Source organism: Microcaecilia unicolor, chromosome 9 (genome assembly GCF_901765095.1).
Source record: "Microcaecilia unicolor chromosome 9, aMicUni1.1, whole genome shotgun sequence".
Classification (NCBI taxonomy): Eukaryota; Metazoa; Chordata; class Amphibia; order Gymnophiona; family Siphonopidae; genus Microcaecilia; species Microcaecilia unicolor.
In genome coordinates this window covers 90,329,192-90,343,705 of record NC_044039.1, presented here as the reverse complement: position 1 = coordinate 90,343,705, position 14,514 = coordinate 90,329,192, and the positions used below count along the sequence as shown (strand labels likewise).

General features: G+C 40.1%; 1 protein-coding gene across 2 annotated transcripts in view; it reads right to left on the bottom strand.

Annotated features, from left to right (window-relative positions):
• Positions 1-288: 288 nt before the first annotated feature.
• The window catches only part of RECQL (RecQ like helicase), a 101,520-nt gene continuing 87,294 nt past the window's right edge, over positions 289-14,514 (bottom strand). For both annotated transcript variants that reach the window (XM_030215292.1, XM_030215293.1), the window contains exons 14-15: positions 13,394-13,523; positions 289-2,034 (exon numbers count right to left, since the gene is read on the bottom strand). In XM_030215292.1, the coding sequence (XP_030071152.1) occupies positions 1,855-2,034; positions 13,394-13,523 (310 nt within the window). In that variant the 3' untranslated portion in view covers positions 289-1,854. The remainder of the gene's footprint in view (positions 2,035-13,393; positions 13,524-14,514) is intronic.

The window sequence follows — 14,514 nt, the reverse complement described above, 5'->3', positions numbered from 1 at the left end:
GCCTACTCATTTTCAATGTGCGTCAATTTGTAACTACCACCCGGATACTGTGAGCCCCGGGCGGTAATTCCATTTTTACGCGCATCCAATACGCACCAACGATTACCGCCCAGTTAACGCGTGAGACCTTACTATTAAGTCAATGGGCGGCGGTAAGGTCTCAGGCCCAAAATGGATGCGTGCCAATTTTTATTTCGCTGTACATTCATTTTCAGCCCCCCCCCAAAGGCCTTTTTTGCAGGTGCACTGAAAAATGGACCTGCGCGTGTCCAAGACACACATCTACACCAGCTCAGGCCACTTTTCGGAGCACCTTAGTAAAAGGACCCCCTAGTCTATAGGACAGAGATTCTCAATCTGGTCCTTGCAATAAAGCCAGTCGGGCTTTCAGAATACCCACAATGAATATGCATGAGATAAAACTGCAAACATCTTGAAACCCTGACTGGTTTGGTGTGTCTTGAGGACTGAAGAAAACCCTTGCTCTAGGGAATTTGAGTTTTATACTGTAACCTCTTTGAAGAAATCATGGCTTGCAATAGAGATTGTTTTCAAATTTAAGGGATTCACCCTTTGAATATTAATCTCTTAGATATAAAAAAAATTAACAGAAACATGATGGCTCCAATCAAAAGAAGTTTACTTTTTTTTACTCACTTATAATTCTAGCATATTGAGCTCTGATGGTAGCTCTTTTTATGCGTCCAAGAAATTGAACGACTATATCGCTGTTTGGGTAATTATACTTTTATCATTTTAAGCACAAAGGGTTCACCCCACTTAAGGTTGAAGATATCATTTCCATTATTGTCACAGTATGCATGCTGTTATGAGATACTCTCTTCCTGTTTTGTCTTCATTTTATTTATTTTTTTATTATAAAGTAACACCAAGAGGATATGTCAGTATAGATAACAATTTATAATGGGAATAGAACCATAAATTATTGGTGATAGCAAAATATTAAAATACTCATATTATCTGCGTTTCCTTGTGAGGATTATTTTTCTCTATAAATATTTTAATTGTATTATATACTTTTTATGCTTTGTCATTTTTCTTGAGTACCTTTTTAAAATTATGTATGCTATTGTGCTATAAATGTGTGACCCCTGATGTAGATTCACATTGCCAAACCCCAGCCATGTTGGGTCTAAAAATAAATTTATGTTGCTTTTTCTTGCCAATTCTACTTTGTCCTGATTTCATTTATCGGTCTGTAGATTTTGGCCCTTCTGTTCTTGCTTTAGCATCAGCATTTACACCAGCTCAAAGGGTAGGTTTAACTGTTAGCATGTGCTTTGCTCAAATATGCATGTAAGGAATAATCTATGCACATAAGTATGTGCAAACTCTGCCCCTGCGTATATACACAGAGAAAGTATATGCCATGAAAATGACATCAGTATTTTATAAAAATTTAACAGCTCCTTATAAAAATTACCTCCTTTATGTCCTGCATCCAAACAGGAAAGTTGCTTGTGACAGAGGTAAGATCTTTGTCTTTTTTTTTTTTTTTGTAGATGTAACAGTATGTTTCACATGAAAAACAGCAAATCGATTCCATGAGATATTTATAGTTGTCATCCTATCCCTTCAGATTACAGAATACTTACATCACTTCCTCCCTTGAATTTCCACTATTCCTTAACATAACCTTAAAATAGGTAGCCTTTGATTTTAAAAAGGTACCAAATGCTGCACTGAGTAACTGCTAACTATGGTAGTATCTTAATGTGCCTTAGGTATGTTGTCTGTAGACAGTTCACCAACAGATCATGAAGCCTTCATCTTCTTGCCAGTAAGCTGTAGCCATGGTAATAGCTGGATGTGCTGCAGGTGTCTGTAGACTGTTCAATCAATAACCAAAGTATCAACAGTCTTGCTTTTTTTACTTTTGCTCTTGATGCTGCACTCAGGTAGAGAACGTTTGTGTATGCTGCCTTCCTTTATCATTGATTTTTTCTTTGTACTTAAACTATTTCCCTCTTTGGGTCTAGCAGAAATTTCAGAGCTTAAAGTTGGAGATTTAATCTGAGAAAAAATAAAAACCACAAAAATTATCTAAAAAGGATATACAATTGTTTAAACATTTAAAACCAAAGTTAATTTGTAAAATGACAGTATTCCTTACTTCTGTATGCGTACTGAGAAACCCACACCACCTTTCCTGGTTGACACATTTTAATTTTTGACCTATCTTTAGTAACTGTAAGTGTTGCTCACCTGTAACAGGTGCTTTCCCATAGTCAGCAAAACTGACCAGGAACACAATTAGGTAACTTCATCCGATGGATGCAGAGAGAGAACTGCTCTCCCACAGCTCGCAAGTTCAAAGTTATGAGAATACACAGCCCGATCCATGTGCAATAGTCTCAGCTTGGTTGGCTCCGAAGCTTAATATGTTAAGACAACTCTTGGGGAGGTGGGAGGGACCTATGTGCCTGATCAATCATACTGTCTATGGAAACAAATGTTACAGGTGAGTAACATTGCTTTTTCCATTGACAAGTAGGATTCAGTAAGGCACATAAATGGATGACTCTCAACCTTAGGGACACCTTTTGCTAAGCTTCATTAGGTGCTAACATGCGCCTAACACAGCTTAAAATGGCACATCACAGACGCATTCAGGTATCCTGCGATAACAGCCAAATGTGCATGTGCTAACTGTGCAATAAAAAATAGTTTTGAAGGGGCGTGTCAGGGAGCAGAGAGGAGGTGCTCCTGTGTTAACAACTTAGCGCAGCTACATTACTGTGCGTTAAATGGTTAGTGCACAGATAGTGAGTGAGCCCTTACTGCCTACAAAATAGGTGGCAGTAAGTGCACAAGCGGTAATTTAAGAAAATGGCCACACGCTAATGGCAACATTAGCGCAAAGCCATTAATTAAAAAAATACAAACAAAACATTTTTTTATGGCTGTGGAAAAAATGGCCCTTAGTGTACAGGAAAGACCCACCTAAGGGCACACTAAGATCACTTTTTACTGCAGCTTAGAAAAAGGACACCTTAGGGCTGCTCTCTATACTTTTCAAATTTCAAGAGCACCCTGCACTAACAAAATGCAGAAGTTGCTAGCTCAAAGGGACATACTGGCCAGAATAACTTGACCAAAGTCACTCTCAGCTACTGAAGTTTGATCTAAGAAGTTAAGGAGAAGTTATAGGTAAAGGGCCATGTTGCTGCCTTGCGGATAGCAACTACTGATGCAAATACTTTGGTGGTGAAATGAGTATCTGATTATTCATAATATAGTATAGTAGGTTTGCGGGAAGCTAACAATTTGCTAGGTTGGTTTTTTTTTTTTTTTGCAATTATGTACTAGTCCTGTTAGGATCAAAGAAGTTGAACAACTGCATACACTTCCTGACTGACTCAGTTCTCTTAAGGTAGTATGCAAGAACATACTTACAGTCCAGATTGTGCAGGGCCTTCTCAAGTGGGTTATTATGCAGTTTTGAAACAAACAGAGGAAGAACTATACCCTCATTGACATGAAGTGGTGGGGTAGGTGTGTTATAAAACAATGCAAAGGAAATAAGTTGATACCTTTTTTTTTTTTTTTTTTAATTTTATTTATTGGTGTAAATCATTATTTCACTACAAATTATGAATATGTAATAGGCATTTACAACAGGAAAAAAAAAAAATAAAAACAAGAAATAACATTTAAAGCCTGTTTGTCCACAGATAAAGAAACATTGGTTCCAAGAATCAAGAAATATAAATGTAAATAACAAAAAATAATTAATCCCCACCAGTTGCTACCTCAGGGTGCTGATCCCAGCCTGCATTTTATGGAGGGCACACCACATTCATATCTACTCTAGCATCAAGAAATTCTTTTAACTGTTTAGGGTCAACAAATTGAAATTGTTTACCCTCAAGTGTTAAATTACATATACAAGGAAATCGTAATACAAAGTTTATTCCCAATGCCAACGCTCTAGGACGCTGTTCCAAAAAGGCCTTGCGCCTAGCTTGAGTGGGCCTTGAGAGGTCAGGAAAAACACGAACCTTTGAACCCATAAACAGGTTTTCTAAGTGTCTTAAGGAAAGTCTTAGTATTGCATTGCGGTCAGGTTCCAAGACAAAAGTAACAAGCATAGTAGTCCTCTGGGTAATAATCTCCAGTGAGCTCTCCAGGAATGAAGTTAAATTCATTCCATCCCCCACCATTGGGAGGTTTCCATCTCCCCCCTGTGGGTTCCAGATGTAATAGGCCCGTGTTATGGGGGGCAATGAATCCTTGTCCATTCCGAGAATGTCCACCATATATTTCTTAATCATTTCAACAGGTGAAATCAAAGGAGATTTAGGAAAATTTAGAAACCTAAGATTAAGTCTCCGAATCTGATTCTCCAGATATTCTGTTCGTTTATGGAGAAAAACATTGTCCTTAACCAAAGCAGTCTCTAAAGTTCCCATTTCTTGTAATTTAGTATTCAAATTTTCCAATTTCAAGGCCTTCTGCGCAGATACCTGTGCTTGGAATAACGCAGCTTCAGAAATAGTTTTTATATTGTCAGTATTTGCTTTCAATGTAGGTTGCATGGAGATTTGAATATTATGTACCATATCCCATAGTGACTCTAATGTCACAATTGCTGGTCTAGTCACGCTAGAAATTCCAGGAGGGGATTGAATTTGAGCACCAACTTCAGATAATTTAGAAACAATTTCCAAAGGGAGTACCTGTAAAGCTGATTGAAAAAGCATTTCTTTCGGTTGGGGACCATTTTCTATCGCCGCAGTCCTTCCCTCGAGCAGGTTAGGTTGAACACCTTCATTCTCCCTCCCTGCTTGGGCTATCGGCAATTCCCTTCCGGGTTGAGGCGGAGCAATGCGCTCTACAGGGCTCAGGGAAGCCCCGTTAGCGCTCTCGATCGACGCCAATGCGTCGAGAGCGGCAGAGGGGGTCGAAGTTCCCCGAGGTCCCGGTTGCTGCGTTGGAAATAGCAGAGTCGTCTGCCGGAGCGCCGAGGGTGTCCCAGGAGCCGAGGAATGCTCCCTAGCTTTCCCCCTCCGTTTCCCCATCGAGGAGGGCACAGAAACAGCGAAAACAGCAGAGAGAACTACAAAGGACCTCAGCAGCAAACTCAGGTGCGTCCGGTCAGAGCGCCATCTTGGAATCCCTTTTTTTTAATTTGATTAGCTTAATACATTTTTTGATTAGGCAGTGGTTTTCAACTGATGTGTTGTGAACACCTGGGAGGCATGTCATGGGGAAAGCATGCACACACACACACACTTATTTATTTTTAAGGTTGCAGCGTGGCCTCCCTCTTCCTTTCCTTTCCCCTCCTGCCACAGACCCAGCACCTCCCTCATCTTCCTCCAGCTCGTCCCCCGGATTCAACACTATTCCCTCTCCTCCTTTAGCCCCCCCCCCCCCCCCCCCGCCCGACAAACATCATATCTTTGCCAGCAGCGGCAGCTATCACATGCTGCCCGAGCCAACCCGGAGCTTTTCCTCCTGCTCACGAAAGGGCAGGGCGTGGCACAGGAAAAGTTTCATGTTGGCCCAGGAAGCGTATGATGGCTGCCACTGCCGGCAAAGAGGTTTGTAGGACCTGGGTGAGAGTAACATGAGGGAGAACTGCTGCACACATGGCGGGAGAGGTAGGGGCTGAGGGGGGAGAAGAGCAATTAGTCTGGGGATCTGAGAAAGGCCTGAGGGGAGAAGAAGAAGAAATGCTGGACCAAGGGGGGGGGGGGGGGGGGGGGGGGTTGGCTTAGAGGAGCAGAGCAAGAGGTCTGGGAGTCCGAGGTCAGAATACATACTGAACTCACAGGGGGTGGCCGAGGGAGGAAGAGTAAGAAATGCTGTATACGGCCGGTGGGGGGGGGGGGAGGGGGGAAGCTGAAGGGAGACAAGAAAGAAATGCTGGACTCCTGGGGGGGGGGGGCTGGGGGAGAAGGAAGATGCTGCACTCGTGGGGGGCGTGGCTGTGGGAAAAAGAGGGAAGAAGGTAGTGGATTCATGGGTGGAGTAGAGGAAATAATTCGGAAGATGCTGGACTCACGGGAGGACTGAAGAAATAGGTCTGTGCGGCCTGAGGGAAGACGATAGCAGGTATTGCACTCATGAGAGGGGCTGAGAGGAAGAGGGAGAGGTGCTGTACCTTTTGGGGAGGAGTTCAAGCTTCTCCTACTAACCTACAAATGCACTTGATCTGCAGCCCCTCCTTACCTCTATACCCTCATCTCCCCTTACGTTCCTACCCGTAACCTCCGCTCTCAAGACAAATCCCTCCTCTCAGTACCCTTCTCCACCAAAGCCAACTCCAGGCTCCGCCCTTTCTGCCTTGCCTCACCCCATGCGTGGAATAAACTCCCTGAGCCCATACGCCAGGCCCCCTTCCCTGCCCATCTTCAAATCCTTGCTCAAAGCCCACCTCTTCAATGTCACCTAACCACTACACCTCTATTCAGGAAATCTTGACTGCCCCAACTTGACATTTCGTCCTTTAGATTTTAAGCTACTTCGAGCAGGGACTGTCCTTCTTTGTTAAACTGTACAGCGCTGCGTAACCCTAGTAGCACTCTAGAAATGTTAAGTAATAGTAGTAGTAGTAGGGTCCTGTGATATGTGTTGGCAGAGTTTGCAGCTTGATATCTTTCAGGGACGTTTGCCATTCTCTTTTTCAGTTTCTACTGGGAGTTTTGTTTTCACTAATTTTTGTTTCAGATTTAGTGGTTGTTGGAAGGCCAGCAGATGTGGAGCTGAGAATATCTCTTTCAGTAATTCATCCACCTGGAGTGGTGGCTGTAGATCTTTTATGATTCTTCTCAGTTTTTCTAGTTCTGGATTGTATATCACTATAAAGAGCACCCTCTCTGTGATTTTCTTTAGCTTGTACTGATATAAGTTTTTTCTGGGTGTTTTAAGGGAAGAGGCAATCTTTTGGGAGATTATTTTGGGGTTGTAACCTTTTTTTGTATGAAGGATTCAGTCAGCACTTTGAGGTACTTACCTTTCTTTAGTTGCTTTCTTGTACATAAATATTTTTATGTAGCCATTGTTGATAGAGACTATGGTATTTAGAAAGCTGACTTTTTCTGTGGAGTAATCATTTTGAATTTGATTGAGGAATGGTATGCATTGAAAGAAGTGTAAAATTATTTGAGAGTCTTTTCTCCCTCAGTCTAAATCATAAAAATGCCATCAATATATTGGTAGTATTTTAGGGGTTTAGTTGGATATTTATTTTATTGCATTTGTATCCCACATTCCCCCACCTATTTGCAGGCTCAATGTGGCTTACATAGATTTGTTGACATTGTCATAGCAGGATATCAGATACAGTTAGTAGTGTGTAGCGATCAAGAAGGGAAGAGGGAAGAAGGGAGGGAGTGAATTGGATAGCTGTATAAGGTAAGCTTTCATAGTTGAGAGGGTTGGTGAGGTGAGTTAATGAGGTTGTGGGTGCTCATTGTAGGCCTTGTTGAAGAGGAATGTTTTCAGCAATTTTCGAAAGATAATTGTTTCGTTGATTGCTTTCAAGTCTGTGGGTAATGCATTCCATAACTGCATGCTCATGTACGAGAAGATTGTGGCATGCATCAGTTTGTACTTCAGTCCTTTGCAGCTGGGGTAGTGCAGGTTAAGAAATTTGCGAGATGATCTTATGGCGTTTCTGGGCGGTAGGTTCACGAGGTTTAGCATGTAGATTGGGGCATCTGCATGAATGATTTTGTGTACAATTGTGCAGATCTTGAACGCAATGTGTTCCTTCAGTGGAAGCCAGTGAAGTTTCTCTCTTAGTGGTTTTGCACTTTCATATTTAGGTTTTCCAAATATGAGTCTGGCAGCTGTATTCTGGGCAGTTTGGAGTTTTTTGATTGTCTGTTCTTTGCACCCGGCGTACAGTGCATTGCAGTAATCCAGATGACTTATTACCATTGACAGTACCAGGGTACGGAAGATGTATCTCGGGAAGAAAGGTTTTACTCTTTTAAGTTTCCACATGGTGAAGAACATCTTTTTGGTCGTGTTTTTCACATGGGTGTTGAGAGTGAGGTTTCGATCAATGGTGACTCCAAGAATTTTCAGGTTTTGTGAGACAGGAAGAGAACAGTATGGCGTGGTTATGGTGTTGAAGTTTTTTGTGTTATATTGTTAGGTGAGCACAAGGCATTGTGTTTTTTCTGCGTTAAGTTTTAGTTGGAATGCATCTGCCCAGGTGTGCATTATTTGGAAGCTTTGGGTGATCTCGTTGGTGATTTCACTTAGATCATGTTTGAATGGAATGTAAATTGTGACGTCATCTGCATAAATGTAGGGGTTGAGGTTTTGATTGGCTAGTAGCTTGGCTAGAGGTATCATCATTAGGTTGAATAATATTGGTGAGAGAGGGGATCCCTGGGGGACTCCACATTCAGGTGTCCATGGTAGTGATTTGTCCTCGTTCGTTGTTACTTGGTATGATCTTGTGGTTAGGAATCCTTTGAACCATTTGAGAACAGTGCCTCCTACTCCGAAGTATTCTAGTATTTGTATTACTATATCATGGTTAACCATGTCAAAGGCACTGGACATGTCGAATTGCAGGAGGAGGATGTTGTAACCAATCGCAATTGCTTGTTTGAATGTGTTCATTGCGGACACTAGTACAGTTGTTGTGATTCGTCCGAAATCCTGATTGGGACTCGTGCAAAATTGAGTGTCTCTGTAGGTATTCAGTCAATTGTTTCGTCACTATGCCTTCCATGAGCTTGGTCATGAGTGGGATGGATGCTACTGGTCGATAGTTGGTTAGGTCCACTGTGTTTTTCTTAGCATCTTTTGGTAACGGAGTGAGTAGTAAGGTTCCTTTGTCCGTGGGAGAGTCCATTTTGGAGCCTGTAATTTATGTGGTTCGTGAGGTCTGTTTTGAATTGTTTGGGTGCGGATCTTATTAGACTGTTAGGGCAGATGTCTAATTTGCATTGCGATTTGGTGTATTTTCCTAACCAGTACGAGATTTCTTTTGGTGAGAGCATGTCAAAATCGGTCCATAATCGATCTGCTGGATATTCTCCGGGCTTTGGGTCTAGACATTCAAGGATATTTGTGTAATCCATTGTGTTAGTGGGAATCTTGAGTCGGAGATTTGAAATTTTTTCCTTGAAGTAGTTTGCAAGGTCGGTTGCTGATGGGGTATCTGCGTTGTTAGAGGTGACTTTGGTAGTATTTAGAAGATTGTTTACTAGTGTGAAGAGTTTGTGCATATCCTTATAGTTTGGTCCTATTTTGGTTTTGTAATAGTTCCTTTTAGTTTGTCTGATCGTATATTTATATTTTCTTTGTAGTTGTTTCCAGTCTTTGTGTGTGTTTTCGTCTTTTTTCTTGCTCCATGCTCTTTCCAATCTTCTGACTTGTGTTTTTAGTTCTTTCAATTCTTCGTTAAACCATGGAATTTAGTTTTTCCTATGTGAGGTTCTGGTTTGAAGTGGTGCTATATTGTCTAACGTTATTCTGCATCTGTTATCCCAATCTTGGAGAAATTGAGATGAGTCTGTAGGTATTGCCCATTCGTCAGTGTAGAATTGTTGCCAGAATGTTAGTGGGTTTAAGAAGGTCTCCTCCAGTTCTGCAGTGAAAATGTTTGCATATTGAGGTGCCATCCTGGTGCCCATAGCAGTGCCCATGATTTGCAGATAAATATCATTATTGAAATTGAAATAGTTGTGAGTTAGAATGAATTTGATTAATTTTATAATAGATTCTGCTGTGTATTGGTGGTCTAGGGTGGATGTTTTTAGGAATTTACACATGTAGGTAAGCCATTGGAATGGGGAATGTTGCTGTATAGAGATCCTACATCCATTGTGACCAGAGGAGCACCTGGTGGGAGCTAATTGATGTTTTCCTATTTCTTCAGAAGTCTGTGATGTCTTGTATGAAACATTTTGTGCACTAAGGGTTTAAGAATCCCCTCTAAGCCCCGATATGATCAGTCTGCCGGGGTTTCCAGGTTTATTGATTTTAGGTAGCATGTAGAATGTGCTCACAGAAGGGTGGTTTGGTATGAGTTTCTTTAGCTGTTGTTGTACTTGCTTTGGGAGTGTTTTGATGAGATTTTTCAACTGTTTTGTATAATCCTATGTGGGTTCTGTATATAATTAGGTCTGCCTCACCCATTTGGGCAGCGGAAGCCATGGGCTCTCTGTACTATCCTAGAGAGAACTGCAAATCCCCTCTAGATGCTTAATCACCCCAATCCTGTATCTGCGCATGGCAGGTCTGCATAGACCAGGCTGTAGCTAGGTCTGTAATTAGAAAGGAACCCAGTATTCAATAGATATAATAAGATAGTTTATTATAATCTTACCAATAGCAGTACAGGCAAGTCAGGCATTGACATAATGGAACCGCATATCATGGTACGTCCTTTCTCTCTCTAGCCTTCTGGAGTCTTCCTTCTCTGTTCATCTTCTCCTCTCCTCTAATCTAATACCCCTCAAATTGCTGCTTATATACAAATTTGGCCCTATTCATTTCAATGGACTCTAGTCTTTCTCACCAGGGCTCTTGGTTCTTATCAGTTGATCAGAATGACTTCACATGTTCCCAAACCTTTCTCTAGCCCCCCCTTTGGATGTTCTCACCCGGGGTGCAGCTGACCCAGTACTATCTCTACATAACCATAGCAACTCTTGCTCATGACGTCTTGCAGGTGCCAGTCTCAGGATTGTTTATAGAGTAGATTGCCCCCACCCTTGCCAGCTCTCAATTACCTCATTTCAGTACTTGCCACAGTGAAATGTAACTGTGTCAAAGGTGATCACTGATTTTACAAGCTACAAGTAGCTCTCTTTTATATCAGAGATGGTTTTAATTTTAAGAGGCTTAGCTCTTATTATGAGCCATTGGTCTGTATTTTACTGAGAGCAAGGGCTACCATAACTCTTCAGTTCCTCAGTCAATTTCCTATAATATGTATTGTCTGAGAGCTGTCTGTGCCCTTTAATGTATTTTTGTGTGTCCATAATCACTACAGAGCCTTCTTTGTCTGCAGGTTTGATGACAATGTTTTGACTATTTTAGAGGTTTTTTTATGGCAGTTCATTTGGGTGGAGAGAGTTTGTACAGAATTTTCTTTTGTTTGCTGGAAAGTTGTGATTTCACCCTATGTCTGATACTTTCTATGTAGTTGTCTAGTTTTTTGTTTGGTCCATCATATGTGTTCTTTTTTTTTTTTTTTAAATTATATTCCAGTCTGTTGGGAGTCTCTCTATTGTGGAAATGTACTTTCAGGCGAAGTTTCCTAAAATTTCTTCAAGATCAGAGTATAGCTGAATTTCATAGAGTTTGCTGGAAGGACAAAATGACAGTCCCTTAGAAAGGAGATCGTATGTTGTGATAATTGGTAATTCACAGAGGTTTATTATCCCCATTTGATTTACACAAAAATTTGTGAAAACAAAACTCCCAGTAGAAACTGAAAAAGAGAATGGCAAACGTCCCTGAAAGATATCAAGCTGCAAACTGTGCCAAAACATATCAGAGGACACCACAGTCAGTCACATGGGAAAAACATTCAGCATACAGGGGTCTTACACATGCTCTTCTTCAAATGCAGTATATATTATTCAATACAAAAAATGCAAAAAAGGATGCTATGTTGGAGAGACAGGCCAAATGCTTAAGATGAAATTGAATCTACACAGACACCACATCAGAATAGAGTGCTAACTAGAGTGACACCTCTGTAAGACAACAATTTGCCAGATCAGAGCACTGCATTAATGACTTTATGGTGAGAATACTAAAAGGAAATTTAAAAACCATCCAGGAACATAAAACCTTTTAAGTTAAAATGATGAAATATTTTGGCACCCACTAGACAGGACTTAAAGATCTGGGTTTCCTATTACATTAGAAACCATAAAATTATACCGTTTTGTCACCCTCTGATCACTCCCTCCCCACCTACTCCTACCTTCCCTATGAGACTGTCATTGGAGTGCTTTTATGTTTCACAGATATATTGTGATATATGTCATCATTTGCTCATTACTGAATTTCTGATCTGATGTGTTACCTTTGAAAGCTCATTAAAAAAATCTATTGAGTTTGTCCAATAAAGGTTATCAACTTATTTTCTTTTGTTTTATTTCTATTTATTACCTTTAAAAGTGGACTAACATGGCTACCCTAGCACTTTACCCTAGAAAGCTACTGTAACCGACTATATATGCATAAATCTGTTTAGGCATGAACATTTATATCAGCCAAACAGCTAGTATAAATTCTTGTGCCTAGATTGGGGAGATATGTGCGTGACATATAGTACTCTATTAGTTACCTTGAATAAACTTGACAGGCTGAAGTTAGGACCCAAAGTGTTAAACTGTATAAGAAACTGGTTGACAGATGCTAGGGGGTGGTGGTCAATGGAGTTCAATCGGAGGAAGGAGAGTAGTGGAGTGCCTCAAGGATCAGTGCTGGGGCCGATTCTGTTTAATATATTTATGAGCAACATTGCTGAAGGATAAGAAGGTAAGGTTTGCCTTTTTTGTGGATGATACCAAGATTTATAATACCCCGGAGGGAGTGGAAAACATGAAAAAGGATCTCCAAAAGTTAGAAGCATAGTCTAATGCATTGGTTCCCAAACCTGGTCCTTAATGTTTTGACTTATAGTATTATGATGTAATAAAAGAACACACTTGCATTTCTGGTTTTACTTTTTATTTCTTAAAATGAAAAATTTAAAAATCATAATCCTGCTCCGGTTTATACTGCCTCTTGGCCTAAATTAACTGATTTATATAATTTATAACATGGATCTATACTTAATAACTGTGTTTTAGAAAATGTGACAGGCATTCCTATTGTTAATAAATATCTCAAAAACACTAAGTGTCACTCCTTTTGTACAGTCTATAGGTGAGCGCAAGACCTTGATCTGACATAAGAAATTTATATAAATAAAATAGCCTCAACAGCCCAGGGAACCTAACATTAGGACTCCACTGAAATGGCCAACATCATGGGCTCCTACCGCCTTCCGAAAAAACTCACAGACATCAAAAAACTCCCACACTTGGGGAGAAAAAGATTCTGTGAACAAAAAACGGAAAACGGAGTGTCTTCAAGTATCAAAAAATTATCAAAGTCTATACACCCCACTATAGAGAGTATTAATGGATGTAAGAAACTATAGTATCCCTTCCTAGACCTCTCTCAATGAAAACTGGAAGGTGTTGGCAAATGAAACACGATTACAATGTATTACTGTTCAGCATGTATCGGCAGCAAAACATTCAAAAAATCAATAACTTAACTTAAAGTGCTGATTTATGCCTCTTCCAAAGTCTTGAAGTTGAATACTATCTGTTTTTGTTCAATTTTTATTGTTTTTTTTTTTTTATTGTTAATAAATGTCATTTGTACGTACCTTGCTACTACTTTTTTTAAGCATTCCCATCTGTAGGATGATTGTATGTTCTTTGTTTTTCAACAGATCAACTTTTGGTCCTTTCTTCAAGTAAGAAATTGTAGCATATGCAGTAAAACTGAAATCTTCCCTGTTGAAATTAAACCATTACGTCACAGTACAGCCTTTTAAAATGTTAACCTAAATGCACTATATTCGAAAATGCTTAGTTTCAGAATACTAAACGATAACCCCCCCCCCCCAAACTAGAACAGATCACCTAAATATAAGCACATATTGCATGCTTAAAAATCCTAGAATTAAAATACTAACATTTATGCGCGTTAAGTGTAACCCTATGCCCTTTTCCAGTGGATCCAAAACCTGGTTCTGGAGGCACCCTAGCCAGCCAGGATATCCATAATGAATATTCATGACAGAGATCTGCATACATTGCCTGCAAATCTCGCTCATGAATATTCATTGTGGATATCCTGAAAATCTGACTGGCTGGAGTGCCTCCAGGACTGGGTTTGGGAACCAAAGCCCTATTCCATTAATTATGCACTCAAATGGCTTTGGACCCCTTTTACAAAGGTGTGCTAGCGCTTTTAGTGCATACTAAAAATTAAAGTGTGCTAAACACTAAGATGCCCATTATATTCCTATGGGCATCTTAGCGTTTAGCACACATGAATTTTTAGCGTACACTAAAAACACTAGATCACTTTTGTTAAACACCCCCTTAATGAGTAATTGTAAGGAGAGTGTTCACAGGGGAGAGGCATGAGTGGGGCAAATATTTATGTGCTTAACTTATAGAATACTATAAAATTATGCACATAAATGCTGCAGGTCCAAATAATGTCAATGTAATAATTTACAATAGGAAGAAAAAACCTCAGAGATCTTTAAGACCAGACTGTAAATGTCTGTGTCAAAAGGTACAAATGTCTATCAGTGGTCAGAAAAAAAAAACCTCCTAATTTTTGCATAAATTTAATCAATAGAAATAAAACAAAATAAAACATGGAAAAGAAAAAGATGATACCTTTTTTATTGGACATAACTTAATACATTTCTTGATTAGCTTTCGAAGGTTGCCCTTCTTCGTCAGATCGGAAATAAGCAAATGTTGGTAG